Here is a 19,204-nt window from a genome sequence, read left to right as displayed (position 1 = left end):
CACTTGACAACAATCAGTCTTTTGTTTTCTTTCAAGACATCAACATATGCAAAGAGTTCAGAATGAAGCACAATTTTTTTTTTTTTTTTGGTTTTTCAAGACAGGGTTTCTCTGTGGCTTTGGAGGCTGTCCTGGAACTCTCTTGGTAGTCCAGGCTGGTCTCGAACTTACAGAGATCCGCCTGCCTCTGCCTCCCGAGTGCTGGGATTAAAGGCGTGCACCACCAACGCCCGGCGAAGCACAATTTGGACTTGATAGAATGGATGAAATGCTGTTGGAGGGAATATCTCAGTGTCCCTCACTTCCTAAGACTAGAGTTTCAGCTTTTTCTGCTGTTGATGATACAGAGTCCATTCACTTTGTTGAGATGGGATTTTCCACTTCAATTTTTGAGAAGTCCCTTTTGTAATTAATAACTAATCAAGTGATACTTTGAGATTATGAATTTCTTGTTTCCCAACAACTTCTCACTCTATTATTGGTTTACTTTTTTTCTCGAATTGGCATGGTATCTTAACTTTCCTTGGGCAGAGGTCTTATGTATGGTGGAGCTAGGATGTGAACCTTGATTCATGTGACTGCAAGACGGCCTTCTAACCTGGCAGTACGCCAGCCAATTTGGAGAATGATCTCTATTTGGTCCTATGATTGCAGAAGTTTCTGTTGTGTTTACCACTGGGATTTTAAGGTCCATGAAACCATGTTATGTTTGTATGAACTTGTAAGATAGAGAAGAGGGTACAATTTAACATGGCCCACCCTCCCCAGTGCTACAGACTGAACCGTGTGCATGCCAGAGAAGCACTCTACTGCAGAAGTACTGTCCACCCTTTGTATAGAGCAGGCTTTCTGTGGGAATGCTCTGCTCCTCAAGGAGAGACCATGTGACTCGGGGCTTCAGGAACATCCCTGCTCCTCGACTCCTGTGGTGCCCTGCTAGCAGCCATGCCCGTGCTAATTTTCTGAAGGTGCTTGTTTCATTGCATAGAGATTTCAGAGTTGGCAGCCTGCGAGGGAAAGATGAGCCCCATCTGCAGCTGAGCCAGCGCTTGACAGTAACTACAGGGCCTCCCAGTCACAGTAACAGACACACCTTCTATGTGTACAGTGACACATTAGCACGGTAAACTCCACTACTTGGAGCCAAACTCACTGACCCCTGGTGGAATCAAAGTGGCTCCTAGAGAGAATTCCAGAACTTTGTGGCTCATGCATTTTTGAAAGCTCTAAGGGTCGATACCTGTTCTACCACTGACCCACTGTGCGATTTTGACATTTGACTGGAGGCTAAAGACAGTAAACGGAACAGAAGATTCAGAAACCCAAAACAGGAACACCAAGGGGAGAATTCCAAAGGCAAGATGTGTCCTGGGGTCTCTGAACCTTCTGAGCCACATTTCCCCACTTAAAGAACGAAGAGTAACGTCTCCATGTGAAAAAGAATTGTAAGAATTGAAGGAGGCAGTGGACCCAAATGACCCTCCGTCATGTGCCATATTGGCCATAGCAAATGTATTTGCTTTCAAGTAATTGAATCTAGCCAGACATAGTGGTGCACTCCTTTAATTCCAGCACTCAGGAGGCAGTGGCAGGTGGATCTCTATAAAACCGAGCCCAGCCTGGTCTACATAGTGAGTTCTAGGGCATCCAGAGCTACATAGTGAGACCCTGCCTCAAAAAAGGAAAGAAAAGGGAAGGAAGGAGGGACAAAAGGAAGGAAGGAAGGATAGAAGGAAGAAAGGATAGGAAGGATAGAAGAAAGGAAGTAAGGAAGAAAGGATAAAAGGAAGGAAGGAAGGAGAAATTTATTGGCTTAAGTAGAAGTGCCCAAGGAAGAACTTTCTTCTGGAACTCTGGACTTGGCCTCAGTTTCTTGCCACATGGCTTCCTTCAGCAAGTGGGAGGAGGAACTATGTGGCTAAAGACTGACTATTCTAAGATGATATTACCCCTGAAAATTAGATAAATGAGTATCACTTGGAGGTATAAATGGATAAATAAAAATACCTGAGATCTTATCTCCAAGAAATTCTAAGCAATGTGCTGTTTCACTGAAGGCTGGGGAGGGACACCCAGATGCACTCTGAGTTCCTGGGTGTGGCAGAGAGGACAGGGGAATAGAGAGGACAGTGTGATTGGATATTTATAGTGAAATAAAGACTTGCCTCAAATCTCTGGCAATGAGTTGCCTAGGTCATTGCCAACAAATTCTCACCACACTCTAGTGCAGAAACCCTGGTGTATGTTGAATCTCATTTTCCTCCCTTGTACTGCGTGCTGCTGGTTCCTGGAGCTTATTAGTTACTGTCTACAGCCTCCAGTTAAAAGTCAAAGTCACAAGTTCTCTTGAAGGATCATACACTAGACAGAACCACTTAATGTTATAATAAACTGAGTTTCCAAGATAAATTGCTATTTATGGTAAACTAAAAAAAATAATAAGTGATTTTCCATCTGCTGGAGTAACTGGCAAAATACCACATTATGTGCATTGTTAATATACATATAAATGTCATAAAAATTTATTTTAGGCTTTCAGAGTCTAGATGTGCTATCATATGCCTTTAGTCCTAGTACCCGCCCAGGAGACAGAGGCAGGTAGGTAGGTGAGGGCTCCTAGCAGTGGGATCAGGACCTGTCCCTGGTGCTTAGCTGGCTTTTGGGAACCCACTCCCCATGCTTGATTACCTTGCCCAGCCTTGATGCAGGGGGAGGAGCTTGGTCCTGCCTTCACTTGACTTACCATGTTTTGTTGACACCCATGGGAGGCTGAGCTGGGTCCAAGGAAGGGTTAGTGCCCTGCTTGGCAGTTCCCCAGCCTCCCAAAATCCTGGAGACATTCAGGCGCAGCGGGGAGTCTAGTCAAGCAGGAACTCATTTGTCACCCCACAGCAAGCATCTTTTAAAGGAAAAAACCACAGAGCAGGAAAACAGTTTTAAAGGTCTATCATGTGCCTAGGTGCCCTATGCTTTACCTAGTAAACACAAGCTGTTCATGCAGTGACCTCATTTGGTTTGATCTAGACAACCAATCATCTTTTTTGTGAACAACTCAGGACTCACGGTCTGACTTCCCCTCAGTGTCATCTTTGACTGGCTCGTGTGCCCTACAGAGGAGGAATGGATGGCAGGGTGGGGGGATATGGGGATGGAGGGGAAACTGTGGTCAGGATGTAAAATAAATGGAAAAATTTATTTAATTAAAAAAAGTAGGTAGGTGAAACTCTGTGAGTTCAACAAGACCGGTTTGATCTAAACAAGTTTCAGGACAGTTACACAGAGAAATTCTGTCTCAAAATAAAATAAAATTTGTATCTAATGGTTGAACTTTTGTTGTTATTGCTTTGTTTTTAATAGCCCTGGCTATTCTGGAACTCACTGTGTAGAACATGCCAGCACAGGACCCAGAGATCCATGTCCCCCTCCCTCAAAGGCATGTGCCACCACCGCCCCGCTGGACTCTACTCTTGAAGTGATATGACTGTCTTCTTCAAGCTCCTGCCTCCTTGCCATGATGGGCTGTACTCTCGAGCTGGGAGCCAAAACAAGTCGGTTCTGTCCTGAGTTGCCTTTGTTAGCATGCTCCGTCACAACAACAAGAAACTGAGGCCACATCCAAGAGATATTTATCTTCCCCCCCAAATTCTAGATCCAGAACAGCAGTGGTTGATACATACTTCACAACCTACCAGGTTTCCAGGGAAGATGAAGGTTTTAACAACTGATGTCTTTGGCATTGATTATTTTCGTTTAATGATATTTTACTCTTTAGTCCACAGGTCCTGGTTCTTATTCAGGAGGATACACATGGCTCTTCTACGTAAAAGTAAGAATTGAACTTGGAAAAGAACTATGAAGAAAGATGTTTCAGAAGAGTGTTTTAATGATGCTGGTGTGTGTGCGTGTGTGTGTGTGTGTGTGTGTGTGAGTTTTATACATCATTTTCCCACAAGCAATTTTGGCATGATCACTAGAGGATTCCTGAGGGATGCCGTTGAGAGTTTGGATAGAAATGGACTGACCATTAGTCATATATTATCATGGATCATATGTATATATATATAATTTTATATATGATATATGTAAATTATAAAAACAATATATATATGTATATAATATATATTTCCTAGACAGGGTTTCTCTGGGTAGACCAGCTAACTTGGAACTAGCTCTGTAAACTAGGCTAGCCTCCAACTCATGGCATGCACCACCACCACCAGACCTGGATCATATCTTTTTTAATAAAACATGCTATTACAATCATTTCCTTACTCTAAATAAGTATTCTCACTCATGCCTAAGCGTTTGTAAGGTTCTATTCTTGTTCTTAAAGGGTCACATCGAATCATCAGACCTTTCAAACATCTACATTCTTCTGATTTAGATAGGTTATTAGTTTGAGTAAAACACAGTAACCTAATGCTGTTACTATTCCTTTTAGTGTTGCCTGATTTAAATGAAAATGAAAGTCATCCAATTAAATGTGAACCACATATAAATGAGGAATTATTTTTAGTGTATGCGTGGAACATACTTAACCTAAAATTTCTTTTTTCCTGGCAACGTTTTGTTAGTGGTCACAGTCATGAAAGGGCCAGATATTGGGCCATCTCTCTGAACACGGTAGCAGGTGAATAGTCATCAGATCTCCCGAGACCTATCCTATAGACCTTTTACTTCTTCCTGGTATGTGGCTATCCATGTCTGAATCTTCCCAAAAGGGCGGGAAGGAGAGCTGGAAGCTGAACCTCAGTCAGACGAACCATCAGGAGGTGCCAGGTACACTCTGGGAAGGAATCAAAGACCCTCTAGGTCATTTCTTTTACAAATCTGAACACAAAAGCTTGAGGGTCAAAAAATAAACTAGCATGAACCAATAATTGCCTTTAGAGAAATAGTTTACACTTTTATTTGTATCAGAGAAGCCCACAGAGGCTTGGGGAGGTTGTTTGTGCAGCTAGGAGATGGTAAAAATGAGGTTTGCATTTGAATTCCTATGCCAGATCTTTCTCTTCCCCATAGTTACCGTGTAGCTCAGCAGACAGGACTCCCTGTGATCCTCCTGCCTCTGCGTGGTGAGCATGGGCCACGGGCTGGGTCACATACCTGACTCTCCCAGCCCACCCCTCACTTGACACTTGTGCTCACGCTGTGGCAAAGTCCCGTCTTCCCAGTTTTAGTCATCTGTGTTCCTTCTGGCTTCCACATTAGAAGTCCTCTTCAGATTCATTCATGTTTAATATTTGGAGATGTATTTCATAACAGAAAGTTTCTATCCTTTCTATAAATAGGAAAATATCTATCTCCTGTCATAAAAAGAGTATTTGTAAAATACATTCAGTCAGAAGAATGTTAAAGTTTGTGTATCTTGTGTTGCTTGCCTGCAACACTGAAATCAGAAACGGCTTTTTTGCACGATTTGGTATCGCCTAACTCTGTGAACACAAATGTTCCAGTCATTTTACCAACAACCAGCAATGTGTTGCCCCGCACCATCCCATTTCTTGGTAAATGCCAAGAAATCATCACTAATGTGGAACAGCTGGAGGCTGAGCCCTTGCAGCACCCAGGTCCTGACCCGGGGCCAGGATGCTCTGCCAGGATGCTCAACCGGCTTTGGATCAACGAACACAGCTTTAAGTCTGTTCAGAGTTAGCTGTAGCTTGCAAAAGGCATTCCAGAAATGAAACTGTTTATATAACAGATCAAATATTCATGCAAGGCAGCCTCCCGTGGTGACTGAATCTGAGGCCTCTATACTCAGACTGCCTGGGACTTTGGGGAGGCTGGCCGCAGCTCACCAGGTCAATGCACTCTATATGCTGTCCAGACTGCCACGTCCTCTGTGGGGCCGCCCAAGCTGCCGTTCTGGATTTCTTTCGAGATGGGCTGATCCGATTGCGATATATTTTCCTCTTCATTTCAGTTAATCAAGTGTTGCTGTTTCTTCTGGTCCTGACCCTTTGTGGGATTCTGTACAAGAAAGTTCCTAAGGCAGCTGTACTCAAGCAGGAAGCAGGTGAGCAGCAAAGACAGAATCTGTCAGCAAGACACCGAGGAAGGTGGTGTCAGTGGCTCCCACTGGGTCCTTTCAGTGGTTGGATTCCGGGGCAAATGACAACATGGTTAATTCCCAAGGGCCAGCATGTGTCTTCCCTAGGGTGCAGTTTGGTTATGCTCCAGAACGAACAGTGCTGTTCAAACTGTAGCATATGTGTCACACAGAGGGCTTGTTAGAACACACCTGGATTGGTGTGTTACACACCTGTGATCCCAGCCTCGGAAGGTTGAGGTAGGAGGGTTGTGAGTTTGAGGTTAACCTGGGCTACAATAGTGAGTGACCCCTGTCTCAAACAAACAAAACAGAAACTCACTATCAGATCCCATCTGAGAGGCTGAGTACCATGAAGGGTGGGCCTGAAATTTGCCTTTCTTATAAGCTCCAAGTAGGTGCTAACACTCTCGGTTCTGGGGTCCACCCAGAGGGACCGCCCTGTACCCTGTCCCTTTAGAACCTCTCTACATTTGCCCTTGAGAATTTCTCCTTCTCTCTTCTTGCTGATCCATTCCCAGTAGTTCCTAAACAGCTTCCAATAGCTCAACTTAAAAGTGACCCTTCAGCCACAACCATCAGTAACTCCAGTGCCAGATGATCTGATGCCCTCTTCTGGCATCTACGGACATCTGCACTTATGTGCACATACACACAGATACACACACAGACACACAGATACACACACAGACACAGACATACACACAGAGACACAGACACACACAGACACGCAGACACACAGAGACACGCAGACACACACACACACACACACACTCATGGACCTGGAGAAAATCACGAGGTATTTGGCATTTGGATTGCTGAAGAACTGCCTTGGTGAAGCGGCACAGCCAAACCTGCACGTCAATTAGATCACCTAGAACACCACACACCCGGCTGCATCGTGACTGCTTACTGCTAAGTGAACAGTCCGAGACAAGTCTGTTTTTGTTTTGTGTTTTAAAACTGGATTCAGTTATCTTACCACTTGGGAAATGTCTGAATCTGGCATGGGCTATATGAGATGCTGCCCCCAAAAGAGTCTTTTATTTGTTTATTAAAAATTCATGGCTACTTAAGGAATTTGAAAAACAGTAAGGAATGCAAACAAAATTAAAATCACTTATAATTTCCTAAGTAGACACCGATAAATTTGTAGGTGAGTGTGTATCTCATTGGGATCAAAGACCACAAAGGGTCTCCGTTATTCATTTATTGACAGGGTTTCACTATGCAGCCCCCAGCTGGCCTGGAGCTCATCCTATAGCGCAACCTGGCCTCAGACCCACAGAGGTCCATCTATCTTTGCCTCCACATGTATCATCATGCCCAGCTAAGAATTTTATATTCTTTTCCTCTTCAAAGTACATTATGAGATTCTCTCAAGTCAGGAAATATGTCATGAAAACATTTTTTTCTAGTAAAAGAAACAAGTGAATATAAAAAAATATAAAGAGGTGGAGAAGCTACTTAATGTTTATTAAGTTATACAAAAGTATACCTAGTAATGTGTTTAAGTGTTTATTGAATTAAATATCAGCTAGAACTACCTTGGACCTAGGTGAGAGAGGTTTTGTTAAAATTGTCTGCAAAGACAGATGATGTTTAATAAAACTCAGCTTATTCTTCACAATGCAGGGTGCACCACGGCACCAAAATATAATATGGTAGCATCGGTGTTTTGTCTCCTCCGGTGCTGAAGACTGATCAGTTATTCATCATGAGCGCTAGCCACACCCCTTTGTGACTCCTTCCTCTTGCTGCTAACACTCGAGAGTATCCACTGAGGAGTGGAGAGCAACAGAAACATCACAGCAGTACAGGCCAGACACGTCCTGACCCGGGGAGTTCATTCTGACTGCGGGGGCCGTGAGGCTCTGCGGTTCTCGTGTGTGTGTTTCAGCTGTGGACTGGCTTCTGAAAAAGAGCCCCCAAATAATAGAGACTTAGAAGTTTACCCTGCCTTTCTTGAACATTTGATGCGTGGATTCCTCAGCCTTTAAGGTCAATATCCTTCGTACCTTATGGTTGTGATGTCTTTAGGTATTTTCCATCAAAGGTTTTCCACATCATACAACATGTCAGGGGAGGGAGGAGGGCAGAAAGGGAGGCATGGAGCATCACTCTGGGATGCAGACCCTGCAGAGGCACACATAGTAAAAAATCCCATTTGTCCAACTTGATCTCAAGGGAATGGCAAAATTAGCTTCAGGGTTTGACCATGAGCCAGCTGAAATTTCCACATTTGCGTCCAAGGGCCAGAGGAGAGCCTGAATGTTGGAGAACAATTCTCGCCAGCACTCTCCTGTGGCAGTCCTTGTGCTCTGAGTCACTGGTTTTGATGTTTTGTTTTCAGATGATGATTCTGAGTCCCCCGAGGACACGGAAGAGGAGATTCCAGTGGTGATCTGTGCAGCTGCAGGGAGGCTGGGAGCCGCCATGGCCACCATCAACAGCATCTACAGCAACACTGATGCTAACATTGTGTTCTATGTAGTTGGACTACGGAACACTCTGTCTCGAATACGGTAGTTTGTACGCTGTATTTTTGGAATGTTCTATTTTCTCTTCATTGTTTTTCTCTTTAGGTGGGTCCTTACCACCTTCACCTTCTCCTCCTTCTTCCTCTTCTTCTAGATTGGTAACTATCATTAGAATTATTGAGAGGAGCCGGGCGTTGGTGGTGCATGCCTTTAATCCCAGCACTCGGGAGGCAGAGGCAGGCGGATCTCTGTGAGTTCGAGGCCAGCCTGGTCTACAGAGCGAGTTCCAGGACAGCCTCCAAAGCCACAGAGAAACCCTGTCTCGAAAAACCAAAAAAAAAAAAAAAATTATTGAGAGGAAGTCCTGGGTTTATTTGTGACTTGATTAATGTGTTTCTAGATGAGGGAACATCAGCAAACCCTCATTCGTTAAGAAGGACAATAGGTATTTCTGAAGACATGAAATGTCTAGTGAACTAAAGAACTCCAGTCCTGAAGCATCATACCCAAAAGTCTTTCAAGTATTTCTTCTTAGCCAGGCTGACGAAGGCCTGTGATCCTAGCTACTCAGGGGCTGGCAGGATCACTCGAAAATACAGAGGGAAGGCCAGCCTAGGCAACTTGATGAGACTCAGTCTCAAAGTAAAAAACAAAACAGAGAAGGGGTGTAGCTCAGCGGTAGAGTGCATGTGTGAGAACCCGGGCTCAATCCCCAGCAGAGAAGGGAAAGAATTGTTCTTTTTAATCCCCTCTATTTTCCTAACCTAGGAAAATATTTGCATAATCCTCACTAACTATTTTTGGGGGGAAGGGGCTGGAGAGTTAATCCATATCTCACACAGATTAAACACAGGCTCTACCACTGAATCATACTTGACCTGTAATGTTTGAACTATAAACTTACAATAATATAACTTTATAGGTCATATTATAATTTTGAACTTATTTTTCCTATAGCATGCCATATTACAGAAATGAATTGGAGTTAGAGTAAGAAGAAATGAACAGAAAATCAAATTTTAAATGTGTTTAGAAATGTAGGATAGGGCGTTAGCTTGGTTTGGACAGCAGCTCCCTGAGTCCAAAAATTAGAAGAAAAAGCTGGCAGACTTGTCTGTATAACACAAGAACTTCTAAATAATGAAGAAGAGTGAATGGAATTGGCTATAAAATTGATTAGTTAAAAAATTTGGCTTATAATGAATTGTTGCAAAAAATTAAAAAAAATTAGGCCTAGTGGAAAAATGGGCATAAAATATGAAAGGACACCAAGGCCCAGGACTCTGTCCCCAGCTCTATAAACACAGCATGTAAGAGCCAACACTGCACTTTCGTACTCAAGAGGCTGAGGAAGAAGCACTGTAAATCAGAGACCAGACGGGCTGCACAGTCAGGCGTTCCCCAACTAAACAAACTAGCCAAATAACCCCAACCTAAAAAGAACAGATCACACAATTCATAGAGATACAAATGATCAACAAGGTGGGCTATCTCCCAGTTCCTGGCTGTTGGTCCTTCCTCCTCCCGCAATGTTTAAACATTCTAAAACCAGTTCTCATTGAAGAACACAAGTAGGAGGTATGAACCCACTGTTCATCTCAGTAAATCACTGCAGGCAAATATGCACGCTTTTGTGACAACTGCCATGTGCCCCCAACAGTGGCGAGAGTTCTGCCACTGAGCTATCGACCCCCAGCCTCTTCTGCCAATCTGCAATCAACAGCAGATGTTGCCATATGAGGCTTGGCTCACTGCCATCTTTGTTTTGTGGTTATTTCTACCATTATATTCTCATAATGAATCAGATGAGAGACATACACCCTGTGAGAGTGAGTGATGAAGGGGAGAAGCTGGGGAAAGAAGAGGGGCGAAGCAGAGGAGGGGACTGAGAGGCACAGTCGGCTTTGGAGTCAGAGGCCGGAACAAGACTACAGGAAGGCTGGGCTCGGCACAACAGCAGCGCCCAGCAGTCGTTGGTCTAACAAGTACAGACGCTGCTCGCTGAGGAGCACGCCTTGTTCCTCTAGTTTCCTGGGAGGCTTTCTGGATGTGGGAAAATTACAAGATTGGGGTGGGGAGAGGGGAGACTGAAAGTTAGACCATGCAGGGAAGCAATCACAGGATTTATAGCACTCATAGCACAAGGGTTTACCGACACTATTTTAACTCTCTAAGGTCAGAACAGAGTAGGCCTGGGGTAGCATGCAAGTCAAATCGAGGAAGGATTTGAAGTGTGTACTAGAGGTTCTCGATCATCTCTTTAGAAAATGGATCGAACATTCTAAACTGAAAGAAATAAACTTCAAAATTGTGGAGTTCAACCCTGTAGTCCTCAAGGGGAAGATTAGACCAGACTCATCGAGGCCTGAGCTGCTGCAGCCTGTGAGTAAGAGTCGTGCCCTTGGTCCCCTGTAGACTTCTAGCTGTCTGTCTTAGGGTTTCTATTGCTGTGGTGAAACCCCACAACCAAAACGCCACCTGGGGGGAAAGGCTTTGTTCTGATTACACTTCCGATCACTGAAGGAAGTCAGGACAGGAACTCAAGCAGGGCAGAATCCTAGAGGCAGGAGCTGTTTCAGAGGCCATCGGGAAATGCTGCTTACTGGCCTGCTTCCTATCGCTTGCTCAGCCTGCTTTCTTTTTTTTTTTTTTTTTTTTTTTTTTTGTTTTTGGAGACAGAGTTTCTCTGTGGTTTTGGAGGCTGTCCTGGAACTAGCTCTTATAGACCAGGCTGGTCTCGAACTCACAAAGATCCGCCTGCCTCTGCCTCCCGAGTGCTGGGATTAAAGGCGTGCACCACCAACGCCCGGCTTTCAGCCTGCTTTCTTATAGAACCCAGAACCACCAGTCAGGATGGGCTGGCCCTCCCCATTGATCACTCATTGAGAAAATGCCCTATAGCTGGATCTTAGGGAGGCATCTTCTCAACTGAGGCTCCTTCCTCCCGGTGACTCCAGCTTGTGTCGTGTTGACAAAAGCAGCCAGTACACCATCTGGTGCACACATAGGCTATTTCAGACTCATGAGTGTTAGATCCCCACAAAGCTCTGTTTATTTATAACTTAGCAGCCACCTGCTCGAGGAAGGATTTAAGATGGTTTATATAAGCACCATGAAGCTGTATGAAAGAAACAAGGCATAAAAATGTAGACTACATTTGTGTGTGAAGATGGCTATGGGTGGGAGCAGGTGAGCCAAGGAGCGAGGCCAGCAAAGCAGCACTCGGGAAGACTTCAGCTCTTGTATCTTCTGCACGGTATCATTAATCAGCTCGTATTCTCCCGAAAGCCAGGGAAAACCAGCAGTGTGACAGCTATGAGCCTCAGGGATGATGGCATCATATTTAGGAGACACCCAGGCTTTTCCTGGCTACTGGGGTCATTTTTCTTGCAGGAATGCCCACAAAGAGTTCCTCTCCTTCATGAAGAGCAGGTGTGTGGTGTGTGTATGTGTGTGTGTAAGCATGCGCACACGCTATATGCTTATGCATCAATGAACCCAGCAAGCCTTTCTCCAGCCTCCGCTCTCCCAGTCCCAACTTGCCTCCCCCTCACTGGGAGTTCAAACAAGTGTGCTACAGTCATCTTTGCATGTGGGTTCTGGGTACCAAGCTAGGATCTTCGTGCTTACACACTGAACCATCTTTCCAGTCCAAAAGCAGTTTCTCATGACCGTGTAGAAACTGGCCACCTCCTATATGCAGTTCATGTAAATCCATCCTTTCCAATTAAACTCTAAAGCCTCTGCCTGTGATGCGATCTACTGTCAGCTGGTTATAACTGAATGTCACTAATGAAAACTCTATAAACTCATGTTTCTCTGTTTTCTGGATCAAGAGGCTAAAGGCTAGGTTTGTTGCTGGGGTGAGAGGAGAGAGAGAGAGAGAGGGAGAGGGAGGGGGAAGAGAGAGGGATAGAGAAAGGGGAGGGGGGAGAGGGGAAAAGGGAGGGGGAGAGGGAAGATAGGGGGAAGGGGGAGAGGGAGGGAGAGACGGGGGAAGAGGGGGAGAAGGGGAGGGGGAGAGAGGGATGGAGAGACGGAGGGAAGAGGGGGAGAGAGAGTCTGAGTCTTAAGGCTAATTAGTTGAGTATTATCTAACTGATAGAGGTAGAGGAAGCAGGAAGTCTGGATCCTAAAAGACTGACTAGGGACGTGGGGCACTGTTTCACTGAGTGGGGACTGGATCTAGGGGGCTTCTTTGGGCCAGAGGATTGGGTGCTAAAAGCCGGGGCGAGGCATCACTTTAGTCTGGTTTATTCCATTCCACACTTGGGGCTAAACAGGCTTGCAGGTATGTACATACAGCCCTGAACCGTTGCCATTCTCCTCCTGTTTCTCTTGTTTTAACAGCTGAATTTTGTTCGATTTTATCTCCCACTGCTTATCCATCAACATGAGAAAGTCATCTATTTAGACGACGATGTCATTGTACAAGGTACACTCACTCACTCACTGCCAAGAACCCTTGCAAGGACACAGCTGTTACACAGAATGACATACTTTCCCTCCATTTTCCATGTAGCTGGCTGACTTCAAATACTCTGTAAAGTGAATACAGCATTGTTGTAAAACTGGGCATATTTTGCAAGCAGGGTTTGATACTCCCCGGATAATCTAGTGATTTTTTGAGGGCCCCTCTGACTGCCGAGTCTGCAGTAATTACCTTGGTAGCATCTTCTCTGCATTTCTAAACCATGTAGACTCAAGTGTCACTGAGGTGTGCACGTTGATGAGCATTCAGAAACTACCAGCTACAGACCTGACGAGCATTTCAGTGGCTTCCCCAATGCGCATGCGCTGTTCGTAAAAACACCACCACGCACGGGGAAAGAGGGTGTGTGCAATCTTTACTGAAGTCAGGAATTAAGCTAAGGCTCTGTCTAGCCCCGAGATACTTGCTGTGTTTTAATTGCTGCTCCTTCCGAACGCAGGCGACATCCAGGAACTGTACGACACCACCTTGGCTCTGGGCCATGCAGCAGCCTTCTCAGATGACTGTGATTTGCCCTCCGCTCAAGACAACAACCGACTAGTAGGGCTGCAGGTGTGCATGCACTCTTAGAAATCCTGCCTTACCCTTCTCGGGCGCTGGCCCTCTATTCCTCCTCACAACTTAAAGTGATCACAGTCTCCCCATCCAAAGCCAGTGGGAACTTCCAGGGGACAGGGATGGTATGGAGGCTCCATGTTCCCACTCACTCAGGCCAATTTCTATAACCATTAAGTCTCACTTCCCTGATCTGAAACATGGCATGGACACTATCTATCCTGCTGTTTGTGGGCTGCAATGGGATACAGCGAATGCTGTAAAAATGATGGCTCTTGGGTTGCTCATCACCACAGACTGCTACTGGGTTCCCAGTGCCCACACAGGCTCACAACTATAGTAACTCCAGTTCCAGGGGACCCGACACCCTCTCTGGCTTCCTTGGGCACCAGGCACACACATGGTGCATATACATACATACATGCAGGTAAAATTCTCATGCACATAAGATAAAGATAGTATCACCTTAAAAGGGGCAGTGGGCAGCACTTGTGGGCAGGATTGGGAAGGCTACACTGAGTGCTGGGACTAGCTGGTGTCTTTCAACAAGGACAAACAGGATTAATAGATTTGGATGAGAAGGAGCTAAGGGTGGTCTGGCCACTCTGGGCTTCTGCTTAAATGACAAAGATAGAAATACTATCTCCCAAGGCAGGCATGTGGCGGGGAGCCAGCTTAACAGAGCTTGGTACATTTTGCCTGTTGGAGCTGTTTAAGCATCAAGAAGGAAACAAGGGCAGGGGCAGGTGGATCTCTGTGAGTTCCAGGCCAGCCTGGTCTACAGAGTGAGCTCCAGGCCAGCCTGGTCTACAGAGTGAGCTCCAGGCCAGCCTGGTCTACAGAGTGAGCTCCAGGCCAGCCTGGTCTACAGAGTGAGCTCCAGGCCAGCCTGGTCTACAGAGTGAGCTCCAGGCCAGCCTGGTCTACAGAGTGAGCTCCAGGCCAGCCTGGTCTACAGAGTGAGCTCCAGGCCAGCCTGGTCTACAGAGTGAGCTCCAGGCCAGCCAGGACTGTTAGGCAGAGAAACCCTGTGTCAAAAAAGAAAAAGAAACAACTGCAGCCCTGACTAGGCAGATGTGGCAGCTGAAGGCTAGAGAGGTCAGAGCGGTCAGACAGATGGGACCGAGGGCCTGAAACAGGATGGGCTGCCAGAGGAACGAGAAAAGAGTAACAGGTGCTGGGACCCAGAGCACGACACTCGGTATTCAGAGGCTGGAAGTGAGGCACAAACAGCACTGAGGGCAGTGAGATCGCTCGGAGGGTAGGAACGCTTGCCCCAGAAGCAGTGAGATCACTCGGAGGGTAGGAACACTTGCCCCAGAAGCAGTGAGATAGCTCGGAGGGTAGAAACGCTTGCCCCAGAAGCAGTGAGATAGCTCGGAGGATAGAAACGCTTGCCCCAGAAGCAGTGAGATAGCTCGGAGGGTAGAAACGCTTGCCCCAGAAGCAGTGAGATAGCTCGGAGGATAGAAACGCTTGCCCCAGAAGCAGTGAGATAGCTCGGAGGGTAGAAACGCTTGCCCCAGAAGCAGTGAGATCGCTCGGAGGGTAGGAACGCTTGCCCCAGAAGCAGTGAGATCGCTCGGAGGGTAGGAACACTTGCCCCAGAAGCAGTGAGATAGCTCGGAGGATAGAAACGCTTGCCCCAGAAGCAGTGAGATAGCTCGGAGGGTAAGAACGGTTGCCCCAGAAGCCTGTCCTTGGATGTGCACACATACACACACACACCTTTAAAAACACGCTGTGCACAGCGGGACACACTTGTAATCCCAGAACTGCAGAGGCAGAGGCAGGCAGGTCTCTGGTGCCAGTTTGGTCTACAGACTGAGTTCCAGGACAGCCAGAGCTTCATAGTGAGACCCTGCCTCAAACAAAACACACAAAAAGCAAGCTGCTAGTGGAGCAGAAAGGCCCAGGGGTACTGTACAACAGCTCTGAGAACATAACTTTTCCGTGAACAGACGACTCCCTCCTGCTCTTTGTAGAACACATACATGGGCTATCTGGACTACCGGAAGAAGACCATCAAGGACCTTGGCATCAGCCCCAGCACCTGTTCATTCAATCCTGGTGTGATGGTCGCCAACATGACCGAGTGGAAACACCAGCGCATCACCAAGCAGCTGGAGAAATGGATGCAAAAGAATGTGGAGTATGTGTGCGCTTCTCTGCCACCACCGTTCCCCAAATGGCTCAGCTAATCTTTGCATAGCTCAAGAGTTATAAACACATCTGGGGGCGGATTTTCATAGTACCTGCAGACCAAGAAAAGGGGCATGGGTGAAATTCTTTCCCAAATGATAGAAATTTGAACAACTGAGATGCTATGAGGTAAGGGATTCGTCCCTTTTATATCCTAGTAAGTTGCTTAGTAATATGACTTGAATCTTTTCCACTGAGCAATCTTCATTTGAGTTTCTTTTATGGGTCTACTTTTTGAGGGGAACAGGGTCTCATTCTGCAGCCCTGGCCTGCTGGCCTGAAACTTGAGAAACCAGGCTAGCTTTTGCCATCGACATGCTGGGATTAAAGACTTTTAAGGTTAATTTCATAGAAACTGCATTTTTCCCCCTTTTTGAGACAGAGTTTCTCTTTGTAACTGCCCTGGCTGTCCTGGAAGCTGCTTTGTAGACCAGGCTTACCTCGGACTCACAGAGATCCACCTGCTTCTGCCTCCTGAGTGCTGGGATTAAAGGTGTGCACCACTACACCTGACTCAATTTTTTTGCTCATTTAAAAAAGTATTTTTATGTGTGTGGTGTTCTGCTTCCTTTACGTATGTCTATGCACCACAAGCATAACTGGTACCCTTGGAGGTCAGAAGAGGTTGCTGGATGCCTTGGAACTGGAGTCACAGATGGTTGAGTCACTATCTGAGTGCCGGCAACCTCAAACTGGGGTCCTTTGTGGACACCAGTGCTCTTAAGCATTGATCCGTATCTCCAGCCCTGTTATCTGTGTCTTAATACATCATAACATTGAACTTGTTAGTAGATATAAGTAATATAAAGATTTGATTTTCTGTGCCTATCACAGAAACCTTGAGTTAGCGACAAGATGTTAACAAGTGTACCACTGTGAATCTAGGTGATACACGTTGGTGTGGCCGTATGTACATGAGAGGGATGCCAGGTGACATACCCGGGAGACTGTGATTCCAGATCATGTACAGGGGACACTGTGACCCTACATGATGTGTATGGGTGCTCCTCATTTTCTACATTTTGAAGTTTGATCATTTTAAAACTAAGAAAAAAACTGGGAGGCGGGTGTATTGCAGTACCCAGGAAGCAAAGGCAACAGGCTTGATTCAAGGTTACCCTCAGTTATACGGGGACTTCAAGGGCATGAGACGATTTCTACCAAAATCCTGAGATAAAAACCAGGAAAGCAGAGGAGAGTCTGACATCTTTTTTGAAGGAGCACATTAGCACTGACCTGGTATTTGTGAGGGCTCAGCCCTAATGCTTCTTTCCCATCTCATTTCTTAGAGAAAACCTGTACAGCAGCTCCCTGGGAGGAGGAGTAGCTACCTCCCCGATGCTGATTGTGTTTCACGGGAAATATTCCACCATCAACCCGCTGTGGCACATAAAGCACCTGGGTAAGTACTGCCAGGAAGCAAGGCGAGCGCACACTGTGCCAGTCACCCCACGCTACCTACAGTCTAGGGCCTCAAAGCCTTGGGGTGACCTTGGCCATGCCACCCCCTTAACCCTCAGGCTCAGAATCTGCAGTGCAGCTGGTATCTTTAGTTGCCAGATGGTTCATTTTAGGATTCATGAAGTTTATGAACCTGGGCTGGAGAGATGGCTCAGCAGTTAAGAACACTGATTGCTCTTTAAGAGGACCCACAGCTCACAAGTGTCTGCAATTCCAGTTCCAAGGGAGCTGACACCTTCACGCAGACATGCATGCAATGCACACAAAACAAAAACAAATTAAAAAATAGTAAAAGAGTTATTTAAAAAAAAGTTTAAGGACCAATGGTTAACATAGAACTTGGACGTTGCCATGTTCTACAGAACACTGTGGAAAGAACCTACCAGTGTGTAATGGCATACAATGACTTTAGCTAGCTGGCACTTCCATACATGCCCACATGCATGCTTACACACCACAGACACATGTTCAAAGAAGGAAAAGGAAAAAGCACTTTGTGATTCGGGAGCAGACTCAGAGTCACATCAACTACTGACATACAAGGTAGTAATCTTCCAGAGGAAAACAATCCACTTTTCTCCGAAAGGTTTGGAATCAGGCAAGGTCTGTAAAGTCAGCCTCTATAGCAATGGTTTGATCAGTGATCTGATTTAATTTGTTTTAGATGTGGAAAGCACAGTAATGGTATGATGTACTAAGTTTGGGTCTAAACAGAAAGACTTAACATCTATCAAACAACTTAGTTAAAAATACTCTCATCTCAGCCGGCCGTGGTGGCACACTCCTTTAATCCCAGCACTAGGGAGGCAGAGGCAGGTGGATCTCTGTGAGTTGGAGGCTGGGCTGGACCAACAGCCTCCAAAACAATACAGAGAAACCCTGTCTCGTAAAAACCAAAAAAAAAAAAAAAAAAAAAAAAACCTCTCATCTGAGACGCAGTTCCGAGGTAGTTCCAGTGTTATGAAGCTGACGTGAAGATGTCTCACTGATGCCTTCCACATCAAAGTGCCTCCTCCCAGATGTGGGCTGCTAACTGTAACCCCAGGCTGAGGTGACCAACCAGCTTCTCTATGGCACCTGCTGTCTGTCCCACCTTGCAGGGTGACAAAAGCCAGCAGAATACCATTATCCCAGATAATCATTTTTCTCTACTCAATGGACTTCCAGTTATGGAAAGAAACATAACAGCAGAGAATATGTATCCCACCACCCCTCCCCCACCCGGAGACAGGGCTTCTCTCAGTGTAGCTTTGGAGGCTGTCCTAGAACTCACTCTGCAGACCAGGCTGGCCTCGAGCTGCCTACCAAGTGCTGGGATTAAGTGTGTGCCACTACCACCCTTTGAGAATATGGGTTTTTCTAAGTTGTATTTGCATGACCTTCTCACAGTACTGTAGAATACTCCAGGCAGTGGCAGTGTTAAGCCGTCTTCACTGTCTAGCCCTCTGATGCATTTACTTTATCAGCTGTGTGCACGCTGGCAGTGTCACACCAGGGAGGCATAGGTGAGCTGTGAGTGCTAACTGAAAACTACTGTAAGCTTGTAGCCAATGTTTCACTAACAAACCTATTGTCCTCTGCACACACTGAAGGCTGGAACCCTGATGCAAGATATTCCGAGCACTTTCTGCAGAAAGCTAAGCTACTCCACTGGAATGGAAGACATAAACCCTGGGACTTCCCTAGTGTTCACAATGACTTATGGGAAAGCTGGTTTGTTCCTGACCCTGCAGGGATCTTTAAACTCAATCACAACAGATGACACACTCCAGCCCTGAAAGTGTTCCCGGGATAAGAATGGGACCGCCCTTTGTACCCTACCCTAACACATCGTTATGACAGTGCCCTGACACATATGATCTATAAAGTCAGAAACAACTACTGTGTACAAGTTGAGCCATGGACCAAATAGGCAGACTGAGCTTCTTCAAGTTCAAGTGATAATTAGAACTGGCCCCGCAT

At 45.9% G+C, this 19,204-nt stretch overlaps 1 protein-coding gene across 2 annotated transcripts in view; it reads left to right on the top strand.

Annotated features, from left to right (window-relative positions):
• Positions 1-19,204, top strand: part of Glt8d2 (glycosyltransferase 8 domain containing 2) — a 33,302-nt gene that overhangs the window by 11,783 nt on the left and 2,315 nt on the right. The window contains exons 2-10 of one of the 2 annotated variants that reach the window (XM_040755155.1): positions 3,773-3,826; positions 5,927-6,019; positions 8,406-8,577; positions 10,797-10,914; positions 12,883-12,967; positions 13,464-13,576; positions 15,565-15,731; positions 17,071-17,183; positions 18,835-19,121. In XM_040755155.1, coding sequence (XP_040611089.1) covers positions 3,808-3,826; positions 5,927-6,019; positions 8,406-8,577; positions 10,797-10,914; positions 12,883-12,967; positions 13,464-13,576; positions 15,565-15,731; positions 17,071-17,183; positions 18,835-19,004 — 1,050 coding nt within the window. In that variant the 5' untranslated portion in view covers positions 3,773-3,807 and the 3' untranslated portion in view covers positions 19,005-19,121. Of the gene's footprint in view, positions 1-3,772; positions 3,827-5,926; positions 6,020-8,405; positions 8,578-10,796; positions 10,915-12,882; positions 12,968-13,463; positions 13,577-15,564; positions 15,732-17,070; positions 17,184-18,834; positions 19,122-19,204 lie in introns of those variants that run through there. The other variant, XM_040755156.1, reaches the window with a different exon arrangement.

The sequence above is a fragment of the Mesocricetus auratus genome, unplaced genomic scaffold, assembly GCF_017639785.1.
Source record: "Mesocricetus auratus isolate SY011 unplaced genomic scaffold, BCM_Maur_2.0 Super-Scaffold_100011, whole genome shotgun sequence".
In the NCBI taxonomy this organism is placed as follows: Eukaryota; Metazoa; Chordata; class Mammalia; order Rodentia; family Cricetidae; genus Mesocricetus; species Mesocricetus auratus.
Note: the sequence above shows the minus strand (reverse complement) of the source record. Positions and strands in the feature narration are given on the sequence as shown.